This window comes from Phascolarctos cinereus, unplaced genomic scaffold, assembly GCF_003287225.1.
Source record: "Phascolarctos cinereus isolate Bilbo 61053 unplaced genomic scaffold, phaCin_HiC Scaffold_5;HRSCAF=322, whole genome shotgun sequence".
In the NCBI taxonomy this organism is placed as follows: Eukaryota; Metazoa; Chordata; class Mammalia; order Diprotodontia; family Phascolarctidae; genus Phascolarctos; species Phascolarctos cinereus.
The window spans coordinates 15,434,879-15,460,261 of NW_027555958.1; the positions used below are offsets into that span (position 1 = coordinate 15,434,879).

The 25,383-nt window shown below is 43.6% G+C and overlaps 1 protein-coding gene across 1 annotated transcript in view; it reads right to left on the reverse strand.

Moving 5' to 3' along the window:
• The window catches only part of LOC144454057 (diacylglycerol kinase beta-like), a 139,342-nt gene extending 115,396 nt beyond the window's left edge, over positions 1–23,946 (reverse strand). Inside the window, exons 1-7 of the mRNA XM_078154692.1 lie at positions 23,867–23,946; positions 23,060–23,155; positions 19,647–19,720; positions 18,433–18,507; positions 14,348–14,433; positions 12,762–12,851; positions 7,782–7,942 (exon numbers count right to left, since the gene is read on the reverse strand). Of these exons, the coding sequence (XP_078010818.1) occupies positions 7,782–7,942; positions 12,762–12,851; positions 14,348–14,433; positions 18,433–18,507; positions 19,647–19,720; positions 23,060–23,155; positions 23,867–23,941 (657 nt within the window). The 5' untranslated portion in view covers positions 23,942–23,946. The remainder of the gene's footprint in view (positions 1–7,781; positions 7,943–12,761; positions 12,852–14,347; positions 14,434–18,432; positions 18,508–19,646; positions 19,721–23,059; positions 23,156–23,866) is intronic.
• Between the last annotated feature and the right edge of the window lie 1,437 nt (positions 23,947–25,383).

The window sequence follows — 25,383 nt, forward strand, 5'->3', positions numbered from 1 at the left end:
TTTTTTTCAATATCCTCCCATGCCCACCTTTGCACTGAAGGTACTGAGTGCCAAGGTGAATGTTGACTCAATTTGGAGAGGTCCCTCAAGTTCTTCATAGAATGTCTCTACTTCTTTATCTTCTGCAAGAGAAACTGGAGCAGGAGTTTCAATAGACGTGGAATCAGGAAGACCTGGGTGTGAACCCCACCTCAGACTCTAATGAGATCTGTGACCTGGGCTGAGTCATTTAAACTCTCTAAAATGAAGGGTTGATGGCATGGCCTCTGAGGTCCCATTTAGCTCTGTGTCTATGAACCTCTGAAGTCACTTAACCTCCCTGAGCTTGGGTTTTCTCATCTACAAAATGACGGGGTTGGATTTGATGTCTTTTAAGGTCCCTTCCTAAATCTACGATCTTATTGATTGTTTTCACAGTGATCATCTGTTGATGCAAGGCAAGATGGACAAGAGTCCCGTGAAATTATATTTCTTGGTTACTTTCGAATACAAGACAAAATGAACTCCCCATGGTCACCTTGATGAGGAAAAATGTATGGGATCCCCTCTGCTGTGACTTCACTGTATCTTGTTTTCATATATAGCAAGAATGCCAATATGGCTATGAGTCATTTCCTCCAGTAGTACATCCACTTATTGATTGATGGGCAAAGAGTGTGAACATTTAGAGTGTGAACAATTAAATTAAGGCTTGTCGATGTTCTAGAAACTGGATGATTCTTTGCACCCTATACCCTCTATTTTATGAGTAGGTTACCATCATTGCAAAAGGGGGAAATGCCTTCATGGGGCTGAGGGCTGTTTTCTATTTTTATCTGTTTCATGAGCTATCATGGCCAAAACATTCCTTGCCTAGCGGCTAACCTTTGGGCAATGCTCCAGGCCTAAAATTCTGTTATTCTAATGATGGTACAGTTGATTGGAAAGAGGGGGTGAGAGATTTTCCTCCAGCCCCTGGTTCCCCCTATTAATAGCTTTGGGAATGTGCATCACCCCATCCAGAAGCTAGTCGTCCTTTCCTTACCTTAAGGTTTAGAGACATACAAGGTCCCTGGGGACTCCAAAGTTACAAATTGCCCAGGAATTATGTTGTAATCAAAACTTCCTGTCAGTGATATCCCTGATGCTTTGGCATTTCTGCAAACCCCAAATGAAGGATGGGGAGGAGGATGCCAGGGGAAGTGGGGGGAGGTGGGTGTCTGAAACCTTCGACCTGCTGGTGGCATCAGTCAAAGGGACCATGACTGGAATGCCGGATCCCTATTAAGCCTAAAAGACTTGTCTGTTTATCTGTGTTAGGATGGCATTCAGGAACAACAGCAGTTAGGGTGAGGGCTGGGTACAGCCTCTTCAGTTTGGTTCTGCTCCCTAGCCAGATTCTGGGTCCCAATCCCTGGTGATGAGAGGAAACTGAGTGCTATTTGTCTTGATGGGACCAGCGAGGGTAATATGGATTTCTTAGTGCAAACTCATTATCAACCCTGGAATAATAGTTCAGCCCACTGGCCCTACTTCTGGTGGGGAATGGTAGCCTCTTTACATATGACAGGCAGCAAACATTTGTCAATAATGCTTTGTACCAGCTCCTGCAGATACAGTGCAGTATTTACAAGGCTTCTTTGCCTAGGGTGTCTGATAATCAGTACAAACAGGGATGTAAATGGTAGGCTGGTTCCCTACACGTTGACTTAGGAAGAAAAAAATCTATCTAATGCATGTAGTCCTACAAAGTTTAGGAAGTCAAATAAGGAGAAGGCCATCTGCAAATGTCAGGCCTGGGCTCAGCTCAGGCTACATGGTGGTAACTGATTTTGTGTAGAGTGGACCTCCTCAAATGGGAAAGAATGAGCATGCAAACACAGAAAATATCTGCTATGTGATGGCCAAGGCAGATTAGCTCTGGCTGAAGATCTCTCAGATCCCTTCCCCCACGAAAATGCCATTGGACTAAACGACACCGAGGTTCCCTTCCAGCTCCAGCTCTGTGACCATTTGTGTGACCTTGGATTAAATCCTTTAATCTTCCTGGGCCTCAGTTTCCCCATCTGTAAAGTGAGAGGTCTCTGAAATCTGACCAAGCTCTAGGGCTGGTGTCCTGTGATCCCCCCACAGGATTTGGAGGTAAGATAATAAGTGCAGTGAAAACAGCTGTTGGGTCTGGGGTCAGAGTATCTGAATTCATATCCTTGTTCTCTTGAAAGCTATGGGACCAGGGTTGGGCAAGTCACAGTGAAGGGTCACAGAGCTAGAGCTGGAAGGGATCTCAGAGGTGGAAACTGAGGCACAGAGAGGTTAAGTGACTTGCTCAGAGTCACACAGCTGGGAAGTATCTACATGGGATTTGAATCCAGGTCTTTCTGACTCTGAATCCAATCCCCAATCTGCTCTATTAGATGTCACTTCTCTTTACCTGATTCACATCTTTGTAAGGAGGAGGTTGAAAAAAATAAAGCAATAGGGTTAAACTAAGAAGTCTTTTCCTACTTTCTATCTATGGTAATATGATTCTATGACCTTGTAATAAAATGTTTGGAAAAAGGAAGGATAAATTAGAATTTGATGTGGATCAAAGGTGAGGAGAGGGGGCCACTAGGTGGCTCTGCAGTGGGTAGAGTGCTGGCCCTGGAGTCAGGAGGACCAGAGTTCAAATTTGACCTCAGATACTTATGAGCTATGTGACCCCGGGCAATTCACTTAAGCCCAATTGCCTGGAGGATCAAAACAAAACAAACAAATAAAATGCGAAGAGAGCTTGACAGAAGCCTGGTGTGTGCCACTTATGGTTCAATTAAACTGGTCCATTGGCAGTGAAAGGCATTAGAAAACCACCTATCCAAACAGATTGGCTGAAACAAGCAGTCAGCAATGCTCTGGCATGTTAGCGGGGTCCTTTCCCCAAGGGAGGACCAGCTAAGCTTTGTATTTCTTTGATAAATTAATATCACACCAGGATTAATTAACCGGGACTTCTAATTAATCTGCTGGTGGCTCTTAAGCATTCAGGTGGCGATTGTTCAGTTGTTAGACCAGCCACTTAATGAGTTAATGAATTAATTGGTGCACCTATTTAATTTATCTGACAATTATTTATGGAGTGCCTAGTATATGCACTACATTGGGTATGGAGGGAGATAAATGAGGATGGTATGACTCGGTTTCTTCCAGAACCTTGTTATGACTGAGATACACAAAAAACGGCAGAGGGGAAAAAAGCTGGATTTGGGGTCCGAGGATCTGAGTCTGAATTTCTGCTCTGTTACTACCTGGGTGACCTCGGACAAGGTCCAGTTTTCTTCCTTGTGAAAGGAGGGAGTTGGCCCTGCATGGCCTCCCACACAGAGGGCCAAGATGAAGCCAGGTCTTCTGGCTTCAAACCCAACCCTCTTTCTGTGCCTAGGTCTGGTATATTTGGGGGACACCTGAGGAAATCCATTGGCCTGGAGTGGGGAGCAGTGAGACCAGCGTGGTGGTGGGGACTGGGAATAGAGAAGGCCCTGCAAGGGGTTCCATATTTGTGCTTGTTACATTCCCAGGGCTTAGCTTGGCACCTGGTAAGCATTTAATCCATTCTGGATTTACTGATTGATTAATGAATTCTGACTGCACAGTTCAAAGGAGAATTTGGAGCAAAGAGAGGAGACCGATTTTTTTTTTAAGGGACAGCACAATTCTGTTCATGACTGATCACGATGTTAAAAGTGCCTTGCAAACCTTCCCACACTTTGCTTTAAGTATCACTTAATATGATGAAGAATAAAATACCCTGGCCATAGATTTACTCCAATTGGAAATAAGGAAGTGAGGGGGCATGCTACATAGAGTGGACAGATAGTGAAGAATTTAGTTCAAATCCTGCCTCAGATATTTACTTAACTGTGTGACTCTAGGCAAGTCATCTAGCCAGCCTCAGTTTTGTTATCTTTTAAATGGGGAAAATAATAGCATCTGCTTTACAGGGTTGTTGTGAGGATCAAATGAAATAATGACCAGAGTGTGTATTTAGTAAATGATTGTTGATTGACTGATGAAGGCAGAGAACCCAACAAAGAGGCAGTTATGGTATATAGTTGAGAGGTTATGAATTAATTTTGTGTGAATGGAATTGAAGAGGAAGGGGAAGAAGAGGAAAACATCTTTGGGGGGATCCAGTCCTGTGATTTCCTGGTTTAGACAACTCCGTGGGGAGGAAGCCCCACCTGCCAATGCAGATCAACAGTTGTTTTATGGTTTACAGTCTTAATGAGTTGTGTGGGGCTTTGAGAGGAAGAGTCAATAGGATCATCAGATCACGGATTCAGGGCTAGCAGAGACTTTCGGGATTATCTGGCTGGATCCTTATTACACAGATCAAGAAATTTAGGGTGAGAGGGACCAGATGGCTTGGCTTTCCCAAAGTCCCACAGAATACAAAAAGGAGTTACGATTCAAACCTAGGGCCTTGATTCCAAATTCAGCATTTTTTTTCCCAGTATGACATAGTGACTTGGCCTCTGAGTTGACATGAAGAATGAAGGAGATGGATGAGTTACAGGTGATTTCAAGGTTCAGTGACTGAGAAGAGTGTAACAATGTTGAGGGAAATAGGAAAAGGAAAGTCGGTTTGGGGGTCAAAGGAGGTGACCCATTTAGTTTGGGACTTGAGTTCTGTGGCATTCATGAGAAATAAAACACGATGCTTATTTGAGATGATGTAGAGTTAGAGATATGAAACTGGACCCCAGATGAGAGGTCTGGGACAGAGATGAAACCTTAAGGTGGAATACAGTGACCCAAAGAAAAGCATAGAATAGAATGCTGAAGATTGAATTTAAAGTAGCATCCTCCATTAGGTGACAAGAGGAGGAAAAGGAGATGACAAGGGATGCAGAGGAGAAATATTCAGAAAGGCTGGAATGGAACGAGGAGAGAACAGTGCCATGGAAACCAAGAGAGGAAGTAGTTTGGAGGGAAGGGGGGTTGATGGTGTCAAATACTGCTGAGATGGCAACGAAGATTGGAGAGCATGGAAACTGGACCTGTGGTTTACCGGCATAGAGAACTCTGAGAGAGCGCCCTCTCCCCATGCAGGTTGGTAGCATTCTTGTAATGCGTGGTCTTCAAGCACTGCCTAGAGCTCTGAGAGCTTAAATTAACAGTTGAGTCACACAGCTGGCATAACTTAGGGCTCGTTGTTTGTTGTCCTTTGTTTACGAGGATGACCGAATGGCATCACTATGAGGGGTCAAGGGACAATGGCTGAAAAGACCAACTTGGGGTATCACCTGACTGCAGGTCTACAAAGAGCACTGGGAAGGCAGCGTGCTGGCCTAGGAAGCCCCCTCCACTTCGAAGTTAGAAGACCCTCCCTCAGGTCTGGCCTCTGACACTAGCTGGGCAACTGGGAGTTAGTCAGCCTTAGGCTGCTCAGCTGGGAGGCAGCTTTGTGGACTGGGCAGCCCCGTAGAAAGGGGAGCTCTGGTTGCTATTCAGAAAGGGGTCAGCTGGGAGCCATCAAAAGAAGCCCTGGGGCATGTATGGAGAAGAAGAAATTGTTCAGCGGTATCAAGCTCAAAAAGAAATGTATCCCTGCTTGCAGTATATTAACTTAGAAAACTACAAGTTAACTTTATCAGTGTCATATTGTAGTTATATTTTGTAAAACATTATCCGATTGTGTTTTAAACTGGTTCAGGCTCTGGGTTTTGCAGGCAGGGCCTTGAGTTTAATAACTTTGATTAAGAAGTTGTAAGAGGCAGTAGGGTGTTGAAGACAGTGGGCTAGCTTTGGAGTCATAAAGACCTGAGTTTAAGTCCAGCCTATGACTCTTCCTAGCTGTATGTCACTTCCTATCTGCATGTCTCAGTGATCCAGGCAACTCTCTCTGACTCTAAATTATAGAGGAGTGGCCAGGCTGCATTGGCACGGATTGATGTCAGGTCTGTACAGGGATACACATATACATACATGACATACAGAAATACATATGTAGCGTGTATATATACATATACATAGAAACATTATATACACTCAAACAAATGAGGCTGCCCCAACATCTCTGTGAGAGAGGACAAGGGAAGTGGGATTGGCCCCAGGCACCAAGAAGACTTCTCTGAGATATGGATAAAACAGACATTGTCGCAGTTTTGTTGTCCCCTTTTTTCTCTCCTTGTCCATTCTGACTTTCCGTCATGAAGCAGGTAGTGCTGGGAGGGTGAGAAATGAACTTTGGGGATTCCTCTGGGAAGTGAAGAGCAGAGACAGTGACATGACCAGCATTGCCCCAATGTTGGTTGAGGACCAGTAGCTACTATGACTTTAGCAGTCTTGTGAGCTGGGGCTAAGAGGAGAGGGAAGAAGGTCACTTTCTTCTTTTACCTGAACCGTGAAACATGAGATAGGTTGGTAGTGAATCTTCCTCCCCCATTCTTTTTTGTTAGCAAACGATGTGCATGCTAGGAAAATATTATCATCTGAATCAAAGGTTGGAGGAGTCAGGTGTGAGGGGAAAGAAATAAATTTTCTTTTGCATTTCTTAATCCAATTTTATGAAAGCTATGTGATCAGACATTGAAGCTTTGAATACTAAAAGAAAAGGCTTCAAGAGAGGGTAATATTCCATTGGGTAGGGGAAATGATTTGAGAATATAAAAAAAGCAAATTTTATATTGTAATATTTGATCAATATTTCATCTTTAGGACTAGATTGGGAGTGTAGGATAATGAGAAGTGGGGGTTTTTTTGGGTTGTTATTTTGTTTTGTTTTGTTTTAGCTACTTCTGAAATGGAATTGGGAGCACTGCCACCACATCTAGAGAGCGACTCAGGCATTTGCAGACTTGAGTGACCTCTAGTGGCTAGTTGTGAAACTGCGGCAAATTAGAGAAATCCTGAGGGTGGATTTCGGTAGAGCACCCCTTGGTGGTTAACTTAGATATTGATCTCTGAGTTAATTCAAACCCTTGATCAGATTTTTACTAGTCACAGCAGGTGAGAAGCCAATATTCCAAGTGAATACCAAAATCAATCCATGTATATATCGGTTATGCTTATGTCTTATAATTTTTGCTATCCTCTGATACCCTTATAGTCTCTTTTTTTCCTTCCTTCCTCCCTTCCTTCCTTCCTTCCTTCCTTCCTTCCTTCTTCCTTCCTGTATATTTCAAAGATTGTGTCCATTTTTATAGTTGATGAGACTGAGGCTCAAAGAAAGTAAAAGGATGGCTTAGAGTCACAAAGCTAGCAAGCATCAGCATCAGGGTTGAAACCCTGGTCTCCTGTAGTCTACTAAAGATGTTTTTGTTAAGTGCCTACTATTTGCAAAACACTTTGCTAAATGTTGGGGATCAAAATGAAGCAGTCCCTGTTCTCAAGGAGCTTACATTCTACTGGTTTCTCCTGCTCCCTGGCACAGCACCATTTCCATTATACCACACTGTTTTTTTAAAAAGTCAAACTCATTCATTTCTGTATTACTGTAGATTTTTAGAATCATTTTAAATTACATTATTATCTTTTCAATAAGCTTTGCTCTTGAAAAACTCCAACCTGCCTTAATTGAAAACTTTTTTTTTACTAACCTGGGTTCATGATCAATTTAATTGGGGGTAGAGGTGGGAATCTGTACCTCTAGAAGCCAAGTATAGTTTGACAGGGACAGATTGGTTCCAAAGTCAGGGGAAAGACTGGAGCAGACAGAATGGGAAGCCAAAAGGGAAAGAATTGTAGACACTCATGGATGCTAACCTCTCCTCACTTCTGCCATTCCCTCATTAGAAGGGAAAGAAGATTCCCAATCAACTCACCACACCAATAGAGAAATAGTTATTGAACACGCAGTGTGGAAGAGGGTCCCCTTTACTGTCCTTGTCTTTGGGGATGATTTCAAGTTGCCACCGATCCAGCATCACCTCGGAACTTTGCTCAATGTCCTTTAGCAGTCTCATCAAATTGCCACCTTCGTAACCTGGGGAGCATTGCATTATATTTGCCATTACAGCAGAAACAATCAACATGTCAGCAAAGACAACAGGTCAGCTGTCAGCATAGACACAGTGAGCTCTCAATACATTATTGGTGATTCAGCAGAGGGGTGCAAATGTTTTGAAGAAAAATATGGCCATGATAAGGATCATGAGACTGATTATACATTTTGATCTAGTCACACCATTTCTAGGTATCTCTCTCCAAAACATCATAAGAAAGGAGAAAAAAAGGAACTAAATAAAAAAAAAATCCATAACTTTTATTTATAATGGCAAAAATTGGCAAACAACCTATATGCCCAACAATTTTAAAATAGTTGAACAAATTATAGTTATATTGACCTAATGGAATCTCATGAGGCTAGAAAATGATAAATATAAAACATTCAAGGAAATAAGGAAAGGCTTACGTGACACGGGGCAGAGAGACCTCAAAAAAAAGTCTGTGTATAGCTATGTAGGAAAGAAAAGGAAAGGAAAGGAAAAGAAAGGAAAGGAAAGGGGAAGTTATAAGTCTAATAGTGGTGGAACTTAGGCCAATTCCAGAAGGGGACATAGAAATTTTTTTTTTTGCTTGCTTTTTGCTGGCTAATTAATTTTGTTCTGAAGAGTTTGGGTTAAGATTTTGATCTCTGTCTTATTTGTTTATTTGATTATTTGTGTTTGATGAACAAGTTGTTCAGCTGATAGTAGGGATAAAAACTGGGTGTGTGATATCATTGAGAGAGAGAGAACTCCTGGGTGAGGATGCTCCTTCCACCAATGCAGTTGGCCCCTCCTCTGCATCTTAGGATCTTAGAGGGTTCATTGAGACAGTGAGAGATGAATGACCTACTAAGGGTCATACAGTCTTTTTGGTGGTAAGTCTAGCTCTCTATTGTGCTGTCTCAGTTTATAACCATTAACAATGATTATTATTATAATCATAGCAGATGCAGAGCTGAGCTGTGAGTCAGGAAGACTTGCAGTAAAGCCCTGCCTCTACCACTTTGTGTCTGTGTGATCTTGAGCAAGTTATTTAGCCTTTCAGACCCCCAGGCAACTCTTTAAGACCATAAGTTACAGAGAAAGTGCCAATTCACATTGGTAAGTACAGAAATTCCTTAGGGCAACTAGGTAGAGCTACAGTGCATAGAGCACTAGACTTGGAATCAGGAAGACTCATCTTCCTGAGTTCAAATCTGGCCTCAGACACTACCTAGCTGTGTGACCCTGGGCAAGTCACTTAAACCTGTTGGCCTCAGTTTCTTCATCAGTAAAATGAGCTGGAGAAGGAAAAGGAAAACCACTCCAGTATCTCTGCCAAGAAAATCCCAAATGTGATCATGAAGAGTCAGACATGACTGAAAATGACTGAATAGTAACAATAAAAATGCTCTCAAGTCAACACTTTTAGGCATGGGCACTGTGTCCAGGGTGGCTACCTGTTATGGGCCTCAGGGGCTATCTGAACACACATGGCCTTGCTGTACACACTGTCTCTCAGGACCTTGGTAATTTGTCTGGTGATGAGTATGAGGGCATGCAACCAGTGAGTGCACCATCAATGTCAGTCAACAAGCATTTATTAAGTGCCTACTGTGTGCCAGGCACTGTGCAAAGTGTTGGGTATATAAAGAAAGACAAAAGACATTTCCTGCTCTTGAGGAGCTCATATTTTAATTGGGGCAGGGGCTAAAATGCAAACAAGTACATATCTATAGGATACAAACAGCGGGAAGTAATCAGGACGAACCTTTCTCATCTTCTACTTACTTGTCCCTCTTACTCATTCAACATGACTTAGGACTATCTCTGTATGTGCAACAGCTTATGTACTGTGGCTTCCCTGTCTTCCTTCAAGACTCAGCTCAGGCTCCACTTTCTACATGAAGTCTTTCCTGACTGCCTTTCTTGCCCTCCCTACCCAGATGCTCATGCTCTCCTTCCCCAACAAATATGTATTTATTCCATTTACTGTTTTATAGCTAAGCATGGTCTCCACTGTTGGCATGTAAGCTCCTCGAGGTCAGGTCCTGTTTTACTTTTGTTTCCTTAGTAGCTAGCACAGTGCCTGACACCATGCTTGATGACTATCAATCCATCCATCAACAAACGTTTATTAAGCAACTATTACGTGCCAAGCACTGTGCTAGACTCTGGGAATGCAAAGAAGGGCAAAAGCACTGAACCTATTCTTAGTGTGCTCAAATTCTAATGGGAGGGGGGAGTCAAGATGGAAATACTAAGGAACATAAAAGATAACCACAGAGTAGATTGAAGGCAATCTTAAAGAAGTATGGAGGGGTGTGTGTGTGTGTGTGTGTGTGTGTGTGTGTGTGTGTGTGTGTGTGTGTGTTGTGTGTGGACTGGAAAGGGTCTCCTGAAGAAGGTGGGATTTGAAGTGAGTCTTGCAGAAAGCCGGGGAGGCAGAAGGAGTCAGGAGATGGAATACCTCATGTGAGGAACAGCATCGAGGCCAGTGAATATGTGCAGGGAGGGAAGTGAAAGAGAGAAGCAGGGAGGGACAAGGTCATTACTGGCTTTAAATGCCTGACAAAGGACTTGATTTTTGATTTTGGAGGTATAGGGAGCCCCTGGATTTTATTGAGTTGGTGGGTGACATCGTCAGACCTGCACTTTAGTGAAGTTCCTTTGGTTTCTCTGTGGAGGTACAGATTGAATTGGAGATGGGGGAGCCTTGAGGCAGGGAGAACCTTCAGCAGGCTATTGTAGTAGCACAGGTGAGAGGTGATGAAGGCCTGTACCAGGCTAGTGCCTGTGTGAGGGGAGAACTGATGTACCTGAGAGGTGTTGGGAAGATAGAAGTGATATGATTTGGCAACATAATGGATATATGGGGTAAGTGAGAGAGAGGAGTAGAGGATGCCAAAAGTACTACTAGAGCTTTGCTCCAGGGCACCATATTTAGTAGATGGTGAATTTTGAGGGCTCTGACAGTCTTTGCCCATTCTTTTTAACCCCTTTTCCTTTTTCTCTTTTTTCCCCACTTAATATTTGCCTATTCTTTAGCAACATAGAAATAAGAGAGCATAGCATCTATTTAGCATTAAAATTTAGTTAAAAGAAGAAGAGGTCAGTTCAGGACCAAGGTCAGCTCTGATCTGCCCCACCTAGAGGCTAAGTAGCCAGCAGTGACCTAGCATGCATACCCTGGTATCTGTCCTTGGTCCTGTCACATAGCTTCACCTGAGCTTACACCTGTGTGTCCCTTGCTCTTGAAGAGGCTTGGGTCACTTGCTACCTATGTGACAGTTTCTGGTTAGAGTTCTAGGGATGTATCTGATGCCCTGACTCGACTGAAAATTCCCTGAAGGCAGGGGTTGTGCCCTCTCTAGATTTCATATCTCGCTTGGTGCCTGGGGTAGTGCTCACAGTGCACATAGGAGGCACTAATAGAATGCCGATTGAATAGAATGGAATCGATGGTAAAAATCACCTGCCACCATGGATCCCACAGGAAGACAATGACATGGGCTTTGAATTCACTGGTGGGGGGAAGGAGTTAGGAAGGGCGGACCCACTTTCACACATAATAGGAGCTCTCCATGATACGAGTCCTGTCGTAAATGAGAACATTCTGCCCTACTTCAGTGAGGCAGTGTGGTTCAATGGGAGGACACTAGACATAGAGTGAGGAAGATATGGGTTTAAATCCCACATCAGCTATTTACTGAAACTTTTTGAGCAGGGGATAGTGATGGGTATGGCATTTTCTACTGAGGAGTCATCTTCTACTTCTCCCTCTTTTGACCCTTCCAATATCCAAGCAGTTGCCAACTTTTGTCATTTCCACTTCCTCTTGTATCCAGTCCCTTTTCTCTATTTACACTACTCTAGTCCAGGCCCTTCCCACTCCTTGCCTCAACTTTTCCCAATAGCCTCTGAAGTGGTCTTTGCACACCCAGTCTCTTCCCTCTCCAATCTGTCTTCTATACAACTGTCAAATTGATCTTTCTACAGTTCAGGTCACTCTCTTGTTCAACAAGTTTCAGTAGCTTCTCATTGCCCTCACGGTAAAATGCAAACTCTTCTTTGACACTGAAAGCCCATCACAGTCTAGCTCCAGTCTGTCTTTCCAGGCTGATTAGAAATCCTTCCCCTTGTGCCTTCTACCAAACTGTGCTATTTCTTCCAGTATGTGATGTTCTATATCCCACGTGCATTTGTACAGGCTCTCAGCATTCCTGGAATGTGCTCTTTTTCTCTTGGTGCACTGTGCTCAACACTGCAGGACCATTTCCTCTCCCTGGAATACCTAGCTCTCTTCAAGGCTAAATTCAAGGGACACTTTCCTTAAGTGACAGGCCCTTCCTGGTCCCCCCAGTTGTTAGTGCCCCAACTTCAATCACTGCTTATATCCCTTCAAGCCCTTTGAGGGTAGGGACTTCTTTTTTTAAACTTCATTAGCACAGTGACTGGATCACAGAGGGGGGTTTAATAAATGCTTGTGGATAGTTAATTTTTGCCAATTATCATTATTACTAATCATTAATAATAAAACTATCAACCATTAAACATTAATGCATAATACCAGGATAGCAACTTGTTTCAGGATCATCTTTATCTGAGTTCCATTGAACATAAAGATAAGAAAAACAAAATAATGATGATGGTAGTAACAATAATAATGATAACAACAATTATAAAAATAATAGTGAGGAGGGTCCCTCCCCCACCCCAGCCCTATGATTCTGTTTAAATATGTGCTCAAGGCAATTTTCTATGCTATCTTCATAAATGCAATGAGGCTAGACCCTGGTCCCCAGGGATAGATCCCTAATGGGAATAAAACCTCACCTCTTCCCCAACGGAGACACCTGGAAAGGTCATTTCCTGTTCCAAGAGGCAGGATTGCCACTTTTGGATGTTTGACAAAATTAATTTTATCTGTAATCCAAGGAACAAAAGGCATTCATCAGGTTTGGCCAGTGGATGCAACCCCATGAATCACTGGTTCTTACCAGCGACAGGCTCTTAATTCATGTTACCAGTGAGAGCTAACTAAGCTAACATGGGAGCTAACTTAGTACAAAAAGTAGAAACAGTGGGTTCTGGATTCCCGCAGCTACTCTAACAGATGGTCCAAGTCAGAAATCCTCTCTTATTTCCTTTTAGTTTGTAGATTTCTGGTAAAATTCTCTCTATTTGGATGGGAAGCCTGTTAGAATGGTCAGTGAAGATAATGACCAATTATGAAAAGAGCAATGCTGTCTGCTTTTTGGCTCCTGGGGGAAGGAGACACTAGAATGGCCTCTCAGCTAAAACCCCAAAGTTGGCTTAGCCACCAGCCATTGGCTGCCATGAAAACCTTCCTCATGGGATATCCACCTGCCTCCATCGTGCTGCTGGTGGACTCACAGAACTTCCAAGTTAGAAGGGACCTCAGGGCTGGTGAGTCTAGCTGTTTTCTGATCCTCCTCTGTATCAGACCTGATAACTGGTCATCCGTTTCCATTGTAAGAGCTTCAGTGAAGGGGGAGCCCATTCTCTCTCAAAGCTGCCCAATCTATCTTTTACAAGCTCTAATTCTGGAGAAATTGTTCTGATTTGGAGCTGAAGAAGAGGTAGCAAGGCACAATGGGTATAGAGCTGGTATGGGAGTCAGAAAAGTCTATGTTCAAATCTTGCCCCTACACATGCTAGGCAAGGCTCAGGGCTTTAGGTATCTCTAAGACTCTAAGTCACAGAATAGTTGTTGATTATATTGGTAGAGGGAGTTTCTCTATTGGGACTTTCATTTATTTTTGTGACCCCACTCAACATTTATGGGCCACAGTTTCCTTCTCTGTAGAAGGGGGGATTGGGGAGGTTTCTAAGGTCTCTTATCCAGCAGTGGAAAGGTTTTAAACCTGGGGGTACACGGACCCCTTGACAGACATCAGGGTATCTGTGAACTTGGATGGAAAAACAATTACATATTTATTTCAATATGATAGGCTTCCTTTGTAATTCTCTATATTTTATTGTGTATGTAATCTATGTATTTTATCATTTTAAAACATGATTCTGAGAAGTGGTCCACAGTCTTCACCAAATGGATGCCCAAGGGATCCAGAACACACAAAAAAGGCTAAGGACCCAAGCTCTAGATCTATGGTCCAGTGAGGCCTTCCTGGAGGTGGCTGGTTCCCCGAGTCCATCCTTTTCCAAGTTCCAGACACCTTCTGTGTGGCCTCTTGGGAAGCCAGCCTTCCCTTTCTAGTTCTAGTCTGCTTCTCTAACCAGGACAGGCAACTATTCTTTTTTTATTTACAAATGTGAGCTATGATTATATTAGTAATGGAAGGAATGTGTAGTCCATGCTGGGTTTTTCCTGTTCTTTCTTCAAATACTGACCACCCTCTACTCATCACCATCCCCTTTTTCCAGGCTCTGTTACTTACCGATACAATCCAGTACCCAACCTATAGTCCCATCTCCTCCACAAACAAGCACACGGAAATTTGGCACGCCACGGAAAAAATTCAATCTGGGAAGAATAAGGAAAGTCAAAACAGGCTGGTTTACTAGACAATTCTCAGTGTGATGCTGGGTGATCCAGGTGAAAACTTCCTCTCCCCAAATCCCCCAAAGCATTTCCTGGGATGAAGGAAGGAACTTGGAAGAAACTGAAGGTACCTAACCTTTTAGACTGGGGTGAGGGGTGAGGGGTGCATTTTGTAGCCCACAGTCAGCTTGATTAAATGGTGCTTTTATGAATTATAAAATCCTGAGGGAGCCTCTTAAATGTAAGAAGCATCTTGCAGTGATTCCAGACACGTAAGGGTACCATTCTTTCCCTCTGCTCTGATGTCTAGGCTGCCGGCCTTCCCTCTCACTTTATCCTGCAGTGGAAAACACTGAACTAACTGGCTGGCTCTAATCCAGCACAGGGAGTTTTTGACTTCATTATCCTCTTTTTGTATCTCCAGCACTCAGCACAGTGCCTGGGACATATCAGGTGCTTAATAAATGTCTGGGCAGGTAGGTGGTTCTGCAGTGGATAGAGCGCCCAGCCTGGAGTCAGGAAGACTCGAATTCAAATCCAACCTTAGATACTTACTAATTGTGTGACCTTGGGCAATTCACTTAACCCAATTTGCTTCAGTTTCCTCATCTATAAAATGAGCTGGAGAAGGAAATGGCAAACTACTCCACTATCTTTGCCAAGAAAACCCCAGATGGGGTCATGGAGAGTCAGATGTGAATGAAAATGACTAAACAACACAATAAATATTTATTGACTGAATGTGTGGTGTTGGCAGCTGGGCTTACCTTCTGTAAGAATGGGATTGAGGTAGTGTGGTGCAGTGGGCAGAACACTGGCACTGGACTCAGAGGCCCTGAGGTCAAAACTCACCTTAGGTGCTCACTACCATTCTATGACTTAGGGCAAGTGGCTTATTTTCCCTGGGCCCAGCTTTCTAACCAGTCAGCAAACATGTCAGAAGCACCTTCTGTGTGCCCGGCACAAAGACACAATTGAAGCAGTCCTGCTGTCATGTAGGTCACATTCTATTTCATTGGTAAAAAGAAGGGATGCGTGTGAAGACACTCCACCATTACATAAGCTTCAGTGGCAACAATACCCTTTATCTGTGGCAACAGAGCATGTCTCAGTTAAAGAAGGGAAATAATAAAAATTCTTTCAGCATTATTCTGTGAGACTTCTGCTATTGTCAGAAGAACCGTTGCCTTCTGGATCTAGGGGCCTCAGAGACCTTATGCATCTCCACTTCCTTAGGAGCCTGAAGACCCGGGCGTTAGCACCTACTCAAAGGTGAGGTCACTTTGAGCAATTTTCTTCTCCCTGCCCTGATATTTCAGTTTCCTGACTGGCCAAACAGGGGTAGGAAGTCCTGCTCTACCTCCCACCACCCAAGATGGCTTTGAGAGTAAATAAGGCCATTGATGTAAAACCTTTATAAACCATGAAATGCTATTCATTTGCAAGCTGCAGCCTTGAAGGGCAGTGTTCCATAGTGGTTAGAGAGCTGGCCTCAGAGTGAGCAAGATCTGGTTGAGTTCATGGCCCACCTTGGCCATATCCTGGCTGTGTGCCCCTGCATAAGTCTGCCTCTCGGTGCCCAGGTGAATCGCTAACACCATTAATTGTGGAGAAATTGGCCACCTGCATTGGAAGAGGGGCTTCCTCCCTGGGAGTGTGCTAAACTGTAATGAAATCACAGGTCTAGTCTGTCCCTGAGTTATTATTCGCATGCTGTTTTTGAAGTCCTTTTGCTGGTGCTCTTGGAACTGCTGAACCCAGAGTGGAGAGGATTTATACGACTTCAGATACAACTTTTGATATTACTACCTGGACAATCTTTGGCAACTCACTTACCTTTTCTGGGCCTCCCTTTTCTCATCTGCAGAATGAAGGGGTTGGACCAGAATGCATCTCTGAGGCCTCCCCCAGCTCTAGATCTAAGATCCTATGAAGTTAAATATGTCAGAACACAGGACCACATATCGGGATTCCATTCTGTCCAGCAAGTGTTTTTATTAAGTGGCTGCCATTGCCAGGCTCTGCCTAGTTGCTGGGGGCCCTGAGTGTCTACTTTCTGTTCTGCATCGAGCCATCCCAAGATACCTGCGAGCAGGCAGACTCACAAAAACACCTGCTCTAGGTCCTGGCCAGTAGATGTCCCCACTATACTGGCCTTGGCCTCCTATAATGTAACAAGGCCTCAAGCAACATCGCTGACATCTGTCAGTAGCCAACATGTCAGACAGCATGGCGGCCTTGGAGCTCATGTGGCTAAAGCTGCTGGGAAATGCCGAGGGAAAGCAAACTGTCCTCACATTGAAACTGTTGTCCATTCTCCACCATCACCTCATCCTGGGCTATTGCAAAAGCTGCTGCTGGGTCTGTCAATCATTGTCCAGTCTTCATTCAGTTGCCAAAGCCAATTTTCTTAAAGTGCACGTCTCATACAGTACCTGGTACATAGTAGGGGCTTAATAAAGCATCATTGACTGATCATCATAACTTACATATACATATATATGAGTATGTGTGTGTATGTATATATATATATATACATATATATGTATATATGCACATATATATCCATCTATCTTTAAAGTTTGCAGAATGTTTTACATGTATTATCTCTTTGACCCTCACGATAACCTTGTGCAGAAGGTGCTATTATTATTCCCATTTTACAGATTAGTAAACTGAGGCTTAGAGAAGTTAGATGACTCATCACAGGGTCAGACAGATGTGTTTATGTCTCAGTGTCTCCTGTGCGATTAGGACCCAGGGCTTCCTGACCCCAAGGCCAGAGCTCTGTTCACTATAACACACCATCTCTTGCTATGTGGCCCCCTGTGCCTCTGGTAGGTTGAAACATGTGTATCCCATTCCTGACTAGGGCTGCTGGCCTCTGTCCCAGGTGGGTGTGTCCTGTCCTTCATATAACTGGGAAAATGGGGTTTCCCCTGTGGATAAGCACTGGCTCTCAGATCAGTCTTTCCTTGGAGCCTTGTCTAAGGCACAGCATTCTGAGGGTCTCTCCTTACTTTCCTCTATAGGGAATTAAAATAGGGAGAGAGGCATCAGCTAGGACACATTTTTTGATAACCCCTCTGCTCATGGGGAGAACAGTACACAAATCCCACAGATTTAGACCCTCATTTTAGTTACTGTAGTAACTTCTAGCTCATCCCCTGAGCCATGACCTTGGAATTTGGAGACCTTGGTTTAAAATCCCACCTCTAAGTCATGTGATGTTGGGTAAGCGCCTCAGTTTCATCATCTTTAAGATAAGGGAGTTTGGCTAGACAGCCTCCAAAGTCCCTTCCAGCCCCACATCTAGGGCCCTGTCAACATATAATCCCCACAAACCTCTACATAACACAAAAAGATTGAAGGAAAGTTTCCTTCCTTGCTTTGCTTCAGGTCAAAGCATTGACAAAGAATGAAAGTCAGGAAGGAGATGGTGGGGGAATAAGGGACTTGAAAACTGGACAATCTCCTAGAATAAGGAGGAGGTAATTATACTGCATGTGACTAATTACCCTGCTACCTAATTTTGCATATTTACTTAGGTACAACATGTAGAATATGAGCCAATAGGTAAGGGGGCCTATATTTCCTTTCCCCATGATTCTCATGATTCATTGGGAAGATGTCAGTTAACACAGCCTTGAACATAAGCTCAAGGAATTTACCAGCCCGCCTTGATTGTCGATCAAGAAAATGACAACAGCAATTTCCCCTCACCCATATGACTATTACTTTGCCTTGGCCAGAAGCCAGGAGGCTACTTCCAAAAATGAGTTAGCCAATAACAAATGTTCCTGAGCACCTCCAGAAATAAAATGGAAACTGAGGGGTTTGTGAAGAAAGGGATAGGAAGGGAGAAGAATAGGAGGGAAAGATGAAGTGAAAGGGAAGGATGGAATACTAGAAAATGGCTTATTATGGGATGGAAAGAGGAAAGAACTTGATAAGCATCAGAAGAGGATGGCATCTTCATACCCTGGAATAGGCCCCCATTGCTCCAGGTTGTAAACTTGTCTGGGGTTGAGCAGATATTGGAATTTCCGAAGGAGTCTATAGAAACAAAAAGAAGGGAGAGAAAAGCAGAAACAGAAAGGAAATGTCATTGGGAGCAGTTCTAGCAGACAAATGACCTCAACAGTCCACTTCTAAACTACATGGTGAGGAGAAGGGACAGGACGGACCAAAGTCCATGGCAAGTTCTAGAGCCCTGACCTTCTCAAGTGGAAGAGGGCTGCATCGCCATTCCAAGAAACAATTGGAATGATTGATGACCTTATGACTTGAAGGTTCTCTTTTCAGCCAAGAACAAAAGAGGTCATCGGCAAATAAAGAGTATGGAGTCCCCATTCTGTTAGAGCCTCTTCTTCCCTGGAGGTCTTGTTTATACATTAGGTGCTGTGACTTCCCATCATGGCCTTCATAGCACGGGAGCAGGCTTTGGATCAGGAGAGTATGTAGGAATGAGGAGGGAGGGTCAGGCTGAGGGTTGTTGGTGAGGACTGAGGTGGAAAGTACCAATTCTCAGGTTGTTCCTAAGGCTGGAGTTCAAGGGTCATGGAACCCCAGATGAGTCCCTACATGAACTGGGAGGGACCTCCCCAGAACCTTCCCTGTTTGTTCCAGCTTGCTTCCATTTTTTTTTCACATAGTCTTGAAACTTAACTCCTGGTGTCTATACCACAACTACCTCTGCCTCCAAACATGGCAATATCTGTGACCAGCAACGAAAAACTACTTAAAAATACTGATTCTCTTTCATGCTCTGCCCAGCAGCTTCTAAAAAGATGTCCAGATGGACTCTTACTGATGAGACGAACACCTGGTCTTCTCAAAGCTGGAATGTCTCATGAAGTTAGTGTGGCTAAGATTTCTTTTCTCAGCATTTTCTCACTCTTCACATCCCTTATCGCTATGGACCAATTTTTGACTCCACCTGGTCCCAAGACTATGGCTTCTATTACAAGAAGAGCTCTGCCTAAACTCACAAGATCACTCCTCCTCTTAGCTCTTCTATACAGTTTGGGCAAGAAAGGTGTCAAAAGGTGGGAGAGGGGATCAGGTGCTTCTGTAATTTCTACTAATATAAGAAGTCTACTGTAAAAGGAAATTCAAGGATGGCTGCTTGCCAGGCCCTTCTTCTTTGAATAATGATGATAATAATAATAATTAATAATAATATTAATACATACCTTTCTCCTTGTCTTCCCCCACTTTTAGGATTGAGCAGGACAAGCAGGGGGTGTGTGTCCTTTGGTGGAACAATCTGAAATACACAGGGCAAGAAAACTTACAGAATCACAGAATTCTGGAGGTGACACGGACCTCTGAGTTGAGAATCTAGTTTACATCTTTCTGTCCGTCCCTTTGCTTGGGGACATCAATATACACATGAACATCTTCTCAAACACTTTGGCCAGTTTATTAACCACCTCAACTCGTAGTCAGATTCAGAGCTGGGAGGGACCTCTTACTACTGATTTTACAGATAAGAAAATGGAGGCCAAAATAGAAGGGAAGTGGCTTGTCTAAGGTCACACAAGTAGCAAATGTCAGAGGCCCGCTTTGAGCCAATCCAGAGCCCTCATACTACACTGTGACCTAGACCTTCACACCACCTTAGGCACCTGCACTTGCTCGCTCTCTCTCCTCTCTCTCTCTCTTCTCTCTCTCTGTCTCTCTTTCTCTCTCTCCTCTCTTCTCTCTCTCTCTGTCTCTCTTCTCTCTCTTAGTCTCTCTCTCTCTGTCCTCTCTCCTCTCTTCTCTTTCTCTCTCTGTCTCTCTCTCTCTGTCCTCTCTCTCCTCTCTTCTCTCTCTCTCTCTCTCTCTCTCTCTCTCTCTCTCTCTCTCTCTCCTCTCTCTCTGTCTCTGTCCTCTCTCTCTCTCTGCCTCTCCTCCCCTCTCTCCTCATTCCTACATCACCAGCTGCCTGCTAGACCTCTCCACTAGAATGCTTCCTTAGTATCTCAAACTTGGTATGTTCAGAATGGGATTAATTATACCTCCCCCCAAATCTTCCATATTTCTAGTTTTTGTTCAACCTCAGACAAGTTTACAACCTAGGCTATGTGCGTGTGTGTGTGTGTGTGTGTGTGTGTGTGTGTGTGTGTGTGTGCATTTCAGGGGATGAAGACATAATCCTCCTCTGCTGTTTATTAAGTTTTCTTTTCTTTTTCCTATCCCATCACAAGTTTTCTTGTGCTGCCCGTTCCTTATCCTTCCCTTCCATTTTTTCTCCCTTCCTCTCCTTTTCTTTATGAACCTCTCCTGTTTCTCCTTCCTCATTGTGGAGATGCTTGGGGTCACTTGTTACTGGCTAACTCAGCTTTGGTGGTAGCCTCCTGGCTCCTACCAGAGGTGAAGGAGCGGCAATGTGGGTGGGAAGAGTTGCTGTCCTTCACCTGATTGATGGGCAAGGCAGGCCAGTACATTCTTTGAGCTTATTTTCATGGCTATGTTAACTGGTGTCTTCCCAATGAATTGTGAGGGGCACAGGAAAAGGAAATGGAATTGCCTTGCATTGGTTGGCCTGCATTTAAGAACCAAATTCTACAATGTTGTGCCCAGGAAAAGAAGGAGAGTCAGGTAGCAGGGTGACTACTCACATGCAATGACATGGCCTCATCCTTATCCCATTAGTTTCCAGGTAAGACATTGCTCAGGCCCCCCTGTTCCTCCCTGACACTGCTTCATAGTTCTCAGTGCTTGTCAACACCTCAGCCAGAAAGCTGAGCAGAAGCAGACACAATGCGGGAAGTGCCATGAGCCCTCGTGCTCTGTGATAGATTCTTAGTGGGGTGTGTTGAGAGATAAGCTAGGTGTGCTACAGTAACTAAGTGAGGCTGTTTTTCCTGCTTCCACCAGCAGACTGCTTACTAAGAAAGATAAGCCATCTGATGCCTCTCTCCCTCTTCTGATTCCCAGGGCTGGCCGGTAAGGGCAGAGCCTCAGAATGCTGCGGCTTAGACGAGAGCAAAGGAAAGACTGATCTGGCCAGAAGGTTACGTGATTTCTGAGAGTCACAGAATCTCAGATGGGGCAGTGACCTCTGGGCCGTCTGGTCCAAGCAGCTGCTGATTTCGAATCCTTTCTATGAAAACCCTGAAGACTGACCCTGCAGATGCTGCTTGGAGATCCCAACTGAGCAGATGAACCGCTATCAGGCATGTGCTGCAGCCAGCTCCTTACAAGCTTGGGAGAGCTGATCGTAAAATTCTCACTGAGAACATTTACATCTGAAAAATGGTCAGGGCTTGAGTTAGTGTTTTGTCAATTATCTCAACTTTAAGGGAGATGTCAATGATGCAGGTCAAACTGAAAAGTGTGTCAGGCAAACTTTTTTTTGAGGGCCAGTTAAACATTTCCCAGGATACTCTTGTCTGCTCCAGACTGAGACAGCCCATTCTAGTGGTCCAGAGTCTTATTCTTCGAAGTTTCTCTTTAAATCTCACTTCGGTAAGCTTTTCCATCACTTCTATTCATTGGTCTGAGTGCTGCTCAAACAAAAGAAGGCACTGAATCCCTCTACCACCAGGCCTTCCTTGGAATGCTTGAAGATAGCTAACATGGCCTCCCAAAGGCTTCCCTGCTCCAGGCTAAACATCTTCATTTCCTTCAGTGGATCTTTGGGGGGCACGGTCCTCTCATTACCATCCTTCTCAGTCTTACTCTGGACCATCTACAGTTTGTCCTGTCCCTCCTTATGTAGGGCACTGCCAGAAGAACACAATGTCTCACATATTGCTCGACCAGGGAGAATCCCCGGGGAATGGTTCCCTCCCCTTCCCACATTCTATACACTAGGGACAGGATATGAGGCCTCTTATTGCTGTCTAAACGGCCCTAGGTCTGGAATCAGAAGAGGCTCTGCTGCTCTAGCTGGCTTCCTTCAGGAAAGAGGATTGGAGCAGGCAACCTCGGAGGTCCTTTCTAGCTCAGGTCTATAGTCCTATGAGTCTTGCCAGAGGACCTGAGTTTGAATCCTGCCTCTTCCAATGAATTATCTGTGTAGCCTTTGGTAAGCCTCTTCATATCTCTGGGCCTCAGTTTCCTCTTTTGTAAAGAGGGGGTAAGATGGCCTCTGAGGTCCCTTCACATCTATGATGTTATCCTAATTTTTTTTTGGGGGGTCCAGCATATCACACTCTGGAATCCCATTTTATCTCATTGCATGCCCAGAGCTTGGGTTTAGATTTTTGCAATCCAACTTTTAGGTATCCCTGCTTGGCTGCCCATGGAAGGACCAGATATGACTCTTCTTAGGAAAAGGAAGTCGAGACACTTGAGTTCCAGTGACTTTGTTATATAATGGTGGGCCAAGTCCGGGAAGAGGTACATTAATATCCAGTCCTTGCAAGGGCCATGTTTATAAGCTTGCATTTCTCTAGTGATTTAAAAGTTGTAAAACGTATATGAGTTTATTTGATATTCACAACCACCTTGGGAGTTAAGTGCCATTATTTCCACTTTACAGATGAGGAAACTGAGGTCAAGAGAGGCTAATCAATTCTTCAGGGTCACAGAGCTAGCAAGTGTCTGAGGTTTATGGACTTTAGAAAGTATGGCAATCAATGGTAAATAAAAGATTCCAGGCAAACTCCTGTACCTGTAATCCATGTCCATCCATCATTGAGGGGTTTATCTCCAAGAGAGAAATCTTTTGGGAATAGCTTTTAGAATATTCACTCTCCTCTTCTTTGACCTTAGAGAAAAGTGGGGGGAAAAGGCCAACCATATTTTAGACCCAAGACAGCTAGTACAAAGAAACATTCTATGGTATGCGAAGGAACTTTCCCAAAGTGAGGCCTTTGGCCTAAATAAGTTTACTCCTCAGACCTCTCCCACTGCAAGCTGCCACCTCAGCTTGTAGGTATTGGTTGTAGTCCAGAGATTGATGAAAAACAAATGAAAAAGGAGATATCCCCCAGGAGAATGCAAGGTTCTTGAGGTCAGTTTTTGTCCTTTTATCCCCAAGGTCCATATTCTCCCCCCAAAAGCCCTCTACCCCAGAATATAAACTCCTCCAGGGTAGGGATTGTCTCAATTTTAAAATTTGTATTCTCAGAGTGTGGCACAGTGCCTGGCACTTAGTAGATGTTTAATAAGTGTTTATCAATGGACTTGCTCTGAGAGTCTTTTCAAAGACAAATGCCACAGTGCTTCACATCTGACTGCCATTTTTCCTATTATGTTGATCATGTCTTTGTTGTCTTGCTAATGGACTGGAAATAGAAAGGACACTCTTGGGAAAACACTGGGGACTCAGGAGACTTAAGCTGTCTCCTGATGGGCTCAGCGCAGGACAAGGCGCATTCACATCCAGGCTTGGAGAATGGATCCTTGAGGGTTGTGTTTAGATATAAGAAGGTCAGTAATGGAGAAACAATGGAAAATGCAGAGCAAGAAGCTGTACCTGAAGCGAGTTCTTCACTGGGCTCATGGATTTCTTGGTGCCGTTGGGTTTCTGTAAAGATTTTTTCTCAGACATTTTTTCTTCCTTTGTGAAAAGAAAAAAAAAGTTAGCCAAATCTTAATCAATCAATAAGTATCTATTAACTTATTATGTGCCAGCCACTGTGCTAAATGCTGGAGATACAAAGAAAAAAAATGAATCAATTTCTGCCCTTGAGGAACTTCCATTCCAACAGAGGAGATGACATGAACATATATGGTAGTGGTAGAAGAATTCCTGTGTTGTCAGGAAATATACTCCCCCTTACTCATCAATTCAATTTTGAGCCCCCCACTGATGCAGCTTCATTTACAATAGACACTTACAATGATAATTCTTTTAGGTCTTAAACAAAACCATTCACTTGGCAATAAGACCAAAGAAGTAATATCACAGATATTCATATTAAAGCAAGTGCATGAATACTAAAGTACATCACAATCTTCATATAAATAGGTCATTCTTTCCCACCAATTAACATAGTATCTGTGAGGGAGAGGTAGGACACAGGTATAAAAACCTGTCCAGGAGGCCTAGGAGTGGAGAAAACTCTGCCATTGTAAACTTTGATATCTTTTTTCTGTCTTAGGAACTGTTCATAAAAATTTCTTGATGGACATAGCTTCTGTGTTGAACGGATGTTTCCCCTGTTAACCTTAGCTGATCCACACAGTGCTTGGCTAACATTTCATTGGAACAATATCTCATCCAAAGCATCTGATTCACTGAGTAACTTCTATGATTCTCTGCTTCCAAGATATTTCTTGGCTCAACTGGACTCACTCTTCAACAGCAACTGCTCTATCCATCACTTCCAGTTTCAAATTTAATTGTGGGGGTTGGAAACCGGTCCTTTCATACCTCCCTCCTTCCCTCTCTCCCTTTCTCTATCTGTCTGCCTGTCTGATCTATCTGGGTTCAGACTCTGAGTCTTCTTTGCAAATGACTCCCTCCCCCCCTTAGCTTATGTTAATGACCAAATTCTCATATGTCTAGAATCAGATACACTACATTTCTCTCATTTCATAGAATAGTGCTGGTGTCGCATTCAGAATGAACAATTGTTTCAGAACATTGACTCAGAATAACTGTTTCTCTTAGAGCTCTGAGCAGATTTAGCTCAGCAGCAAACTGGTCCATACGAAAGGGTGGTACATTAAGAGTAAGGTGCCTTTTACTTTAGAACAACTCATTTGATTCTACCATCCTTGTTAATTCTCACACACATTAACTTCACTGTAAAGTACTTTGTTTTTTCTCTCTCTCTGCTCTCTGTCTCTCCTCTCTGTCTCTCTCTGTACCTCTCTCCCTTTCTTCTCTGTTTCTTTCTCTCCTCTCTGTCTGTCTCCCTTGTCTCTGTTTCTCTGCTCTTCTCTCTCTCTTTTTCTCTCTCTCACACACCCTATATAAACAGACATCTAATGTTTTCTATCATCTCTCTTTCAAGCTATCATTCAGTCTTTGCATAATGACCTTAA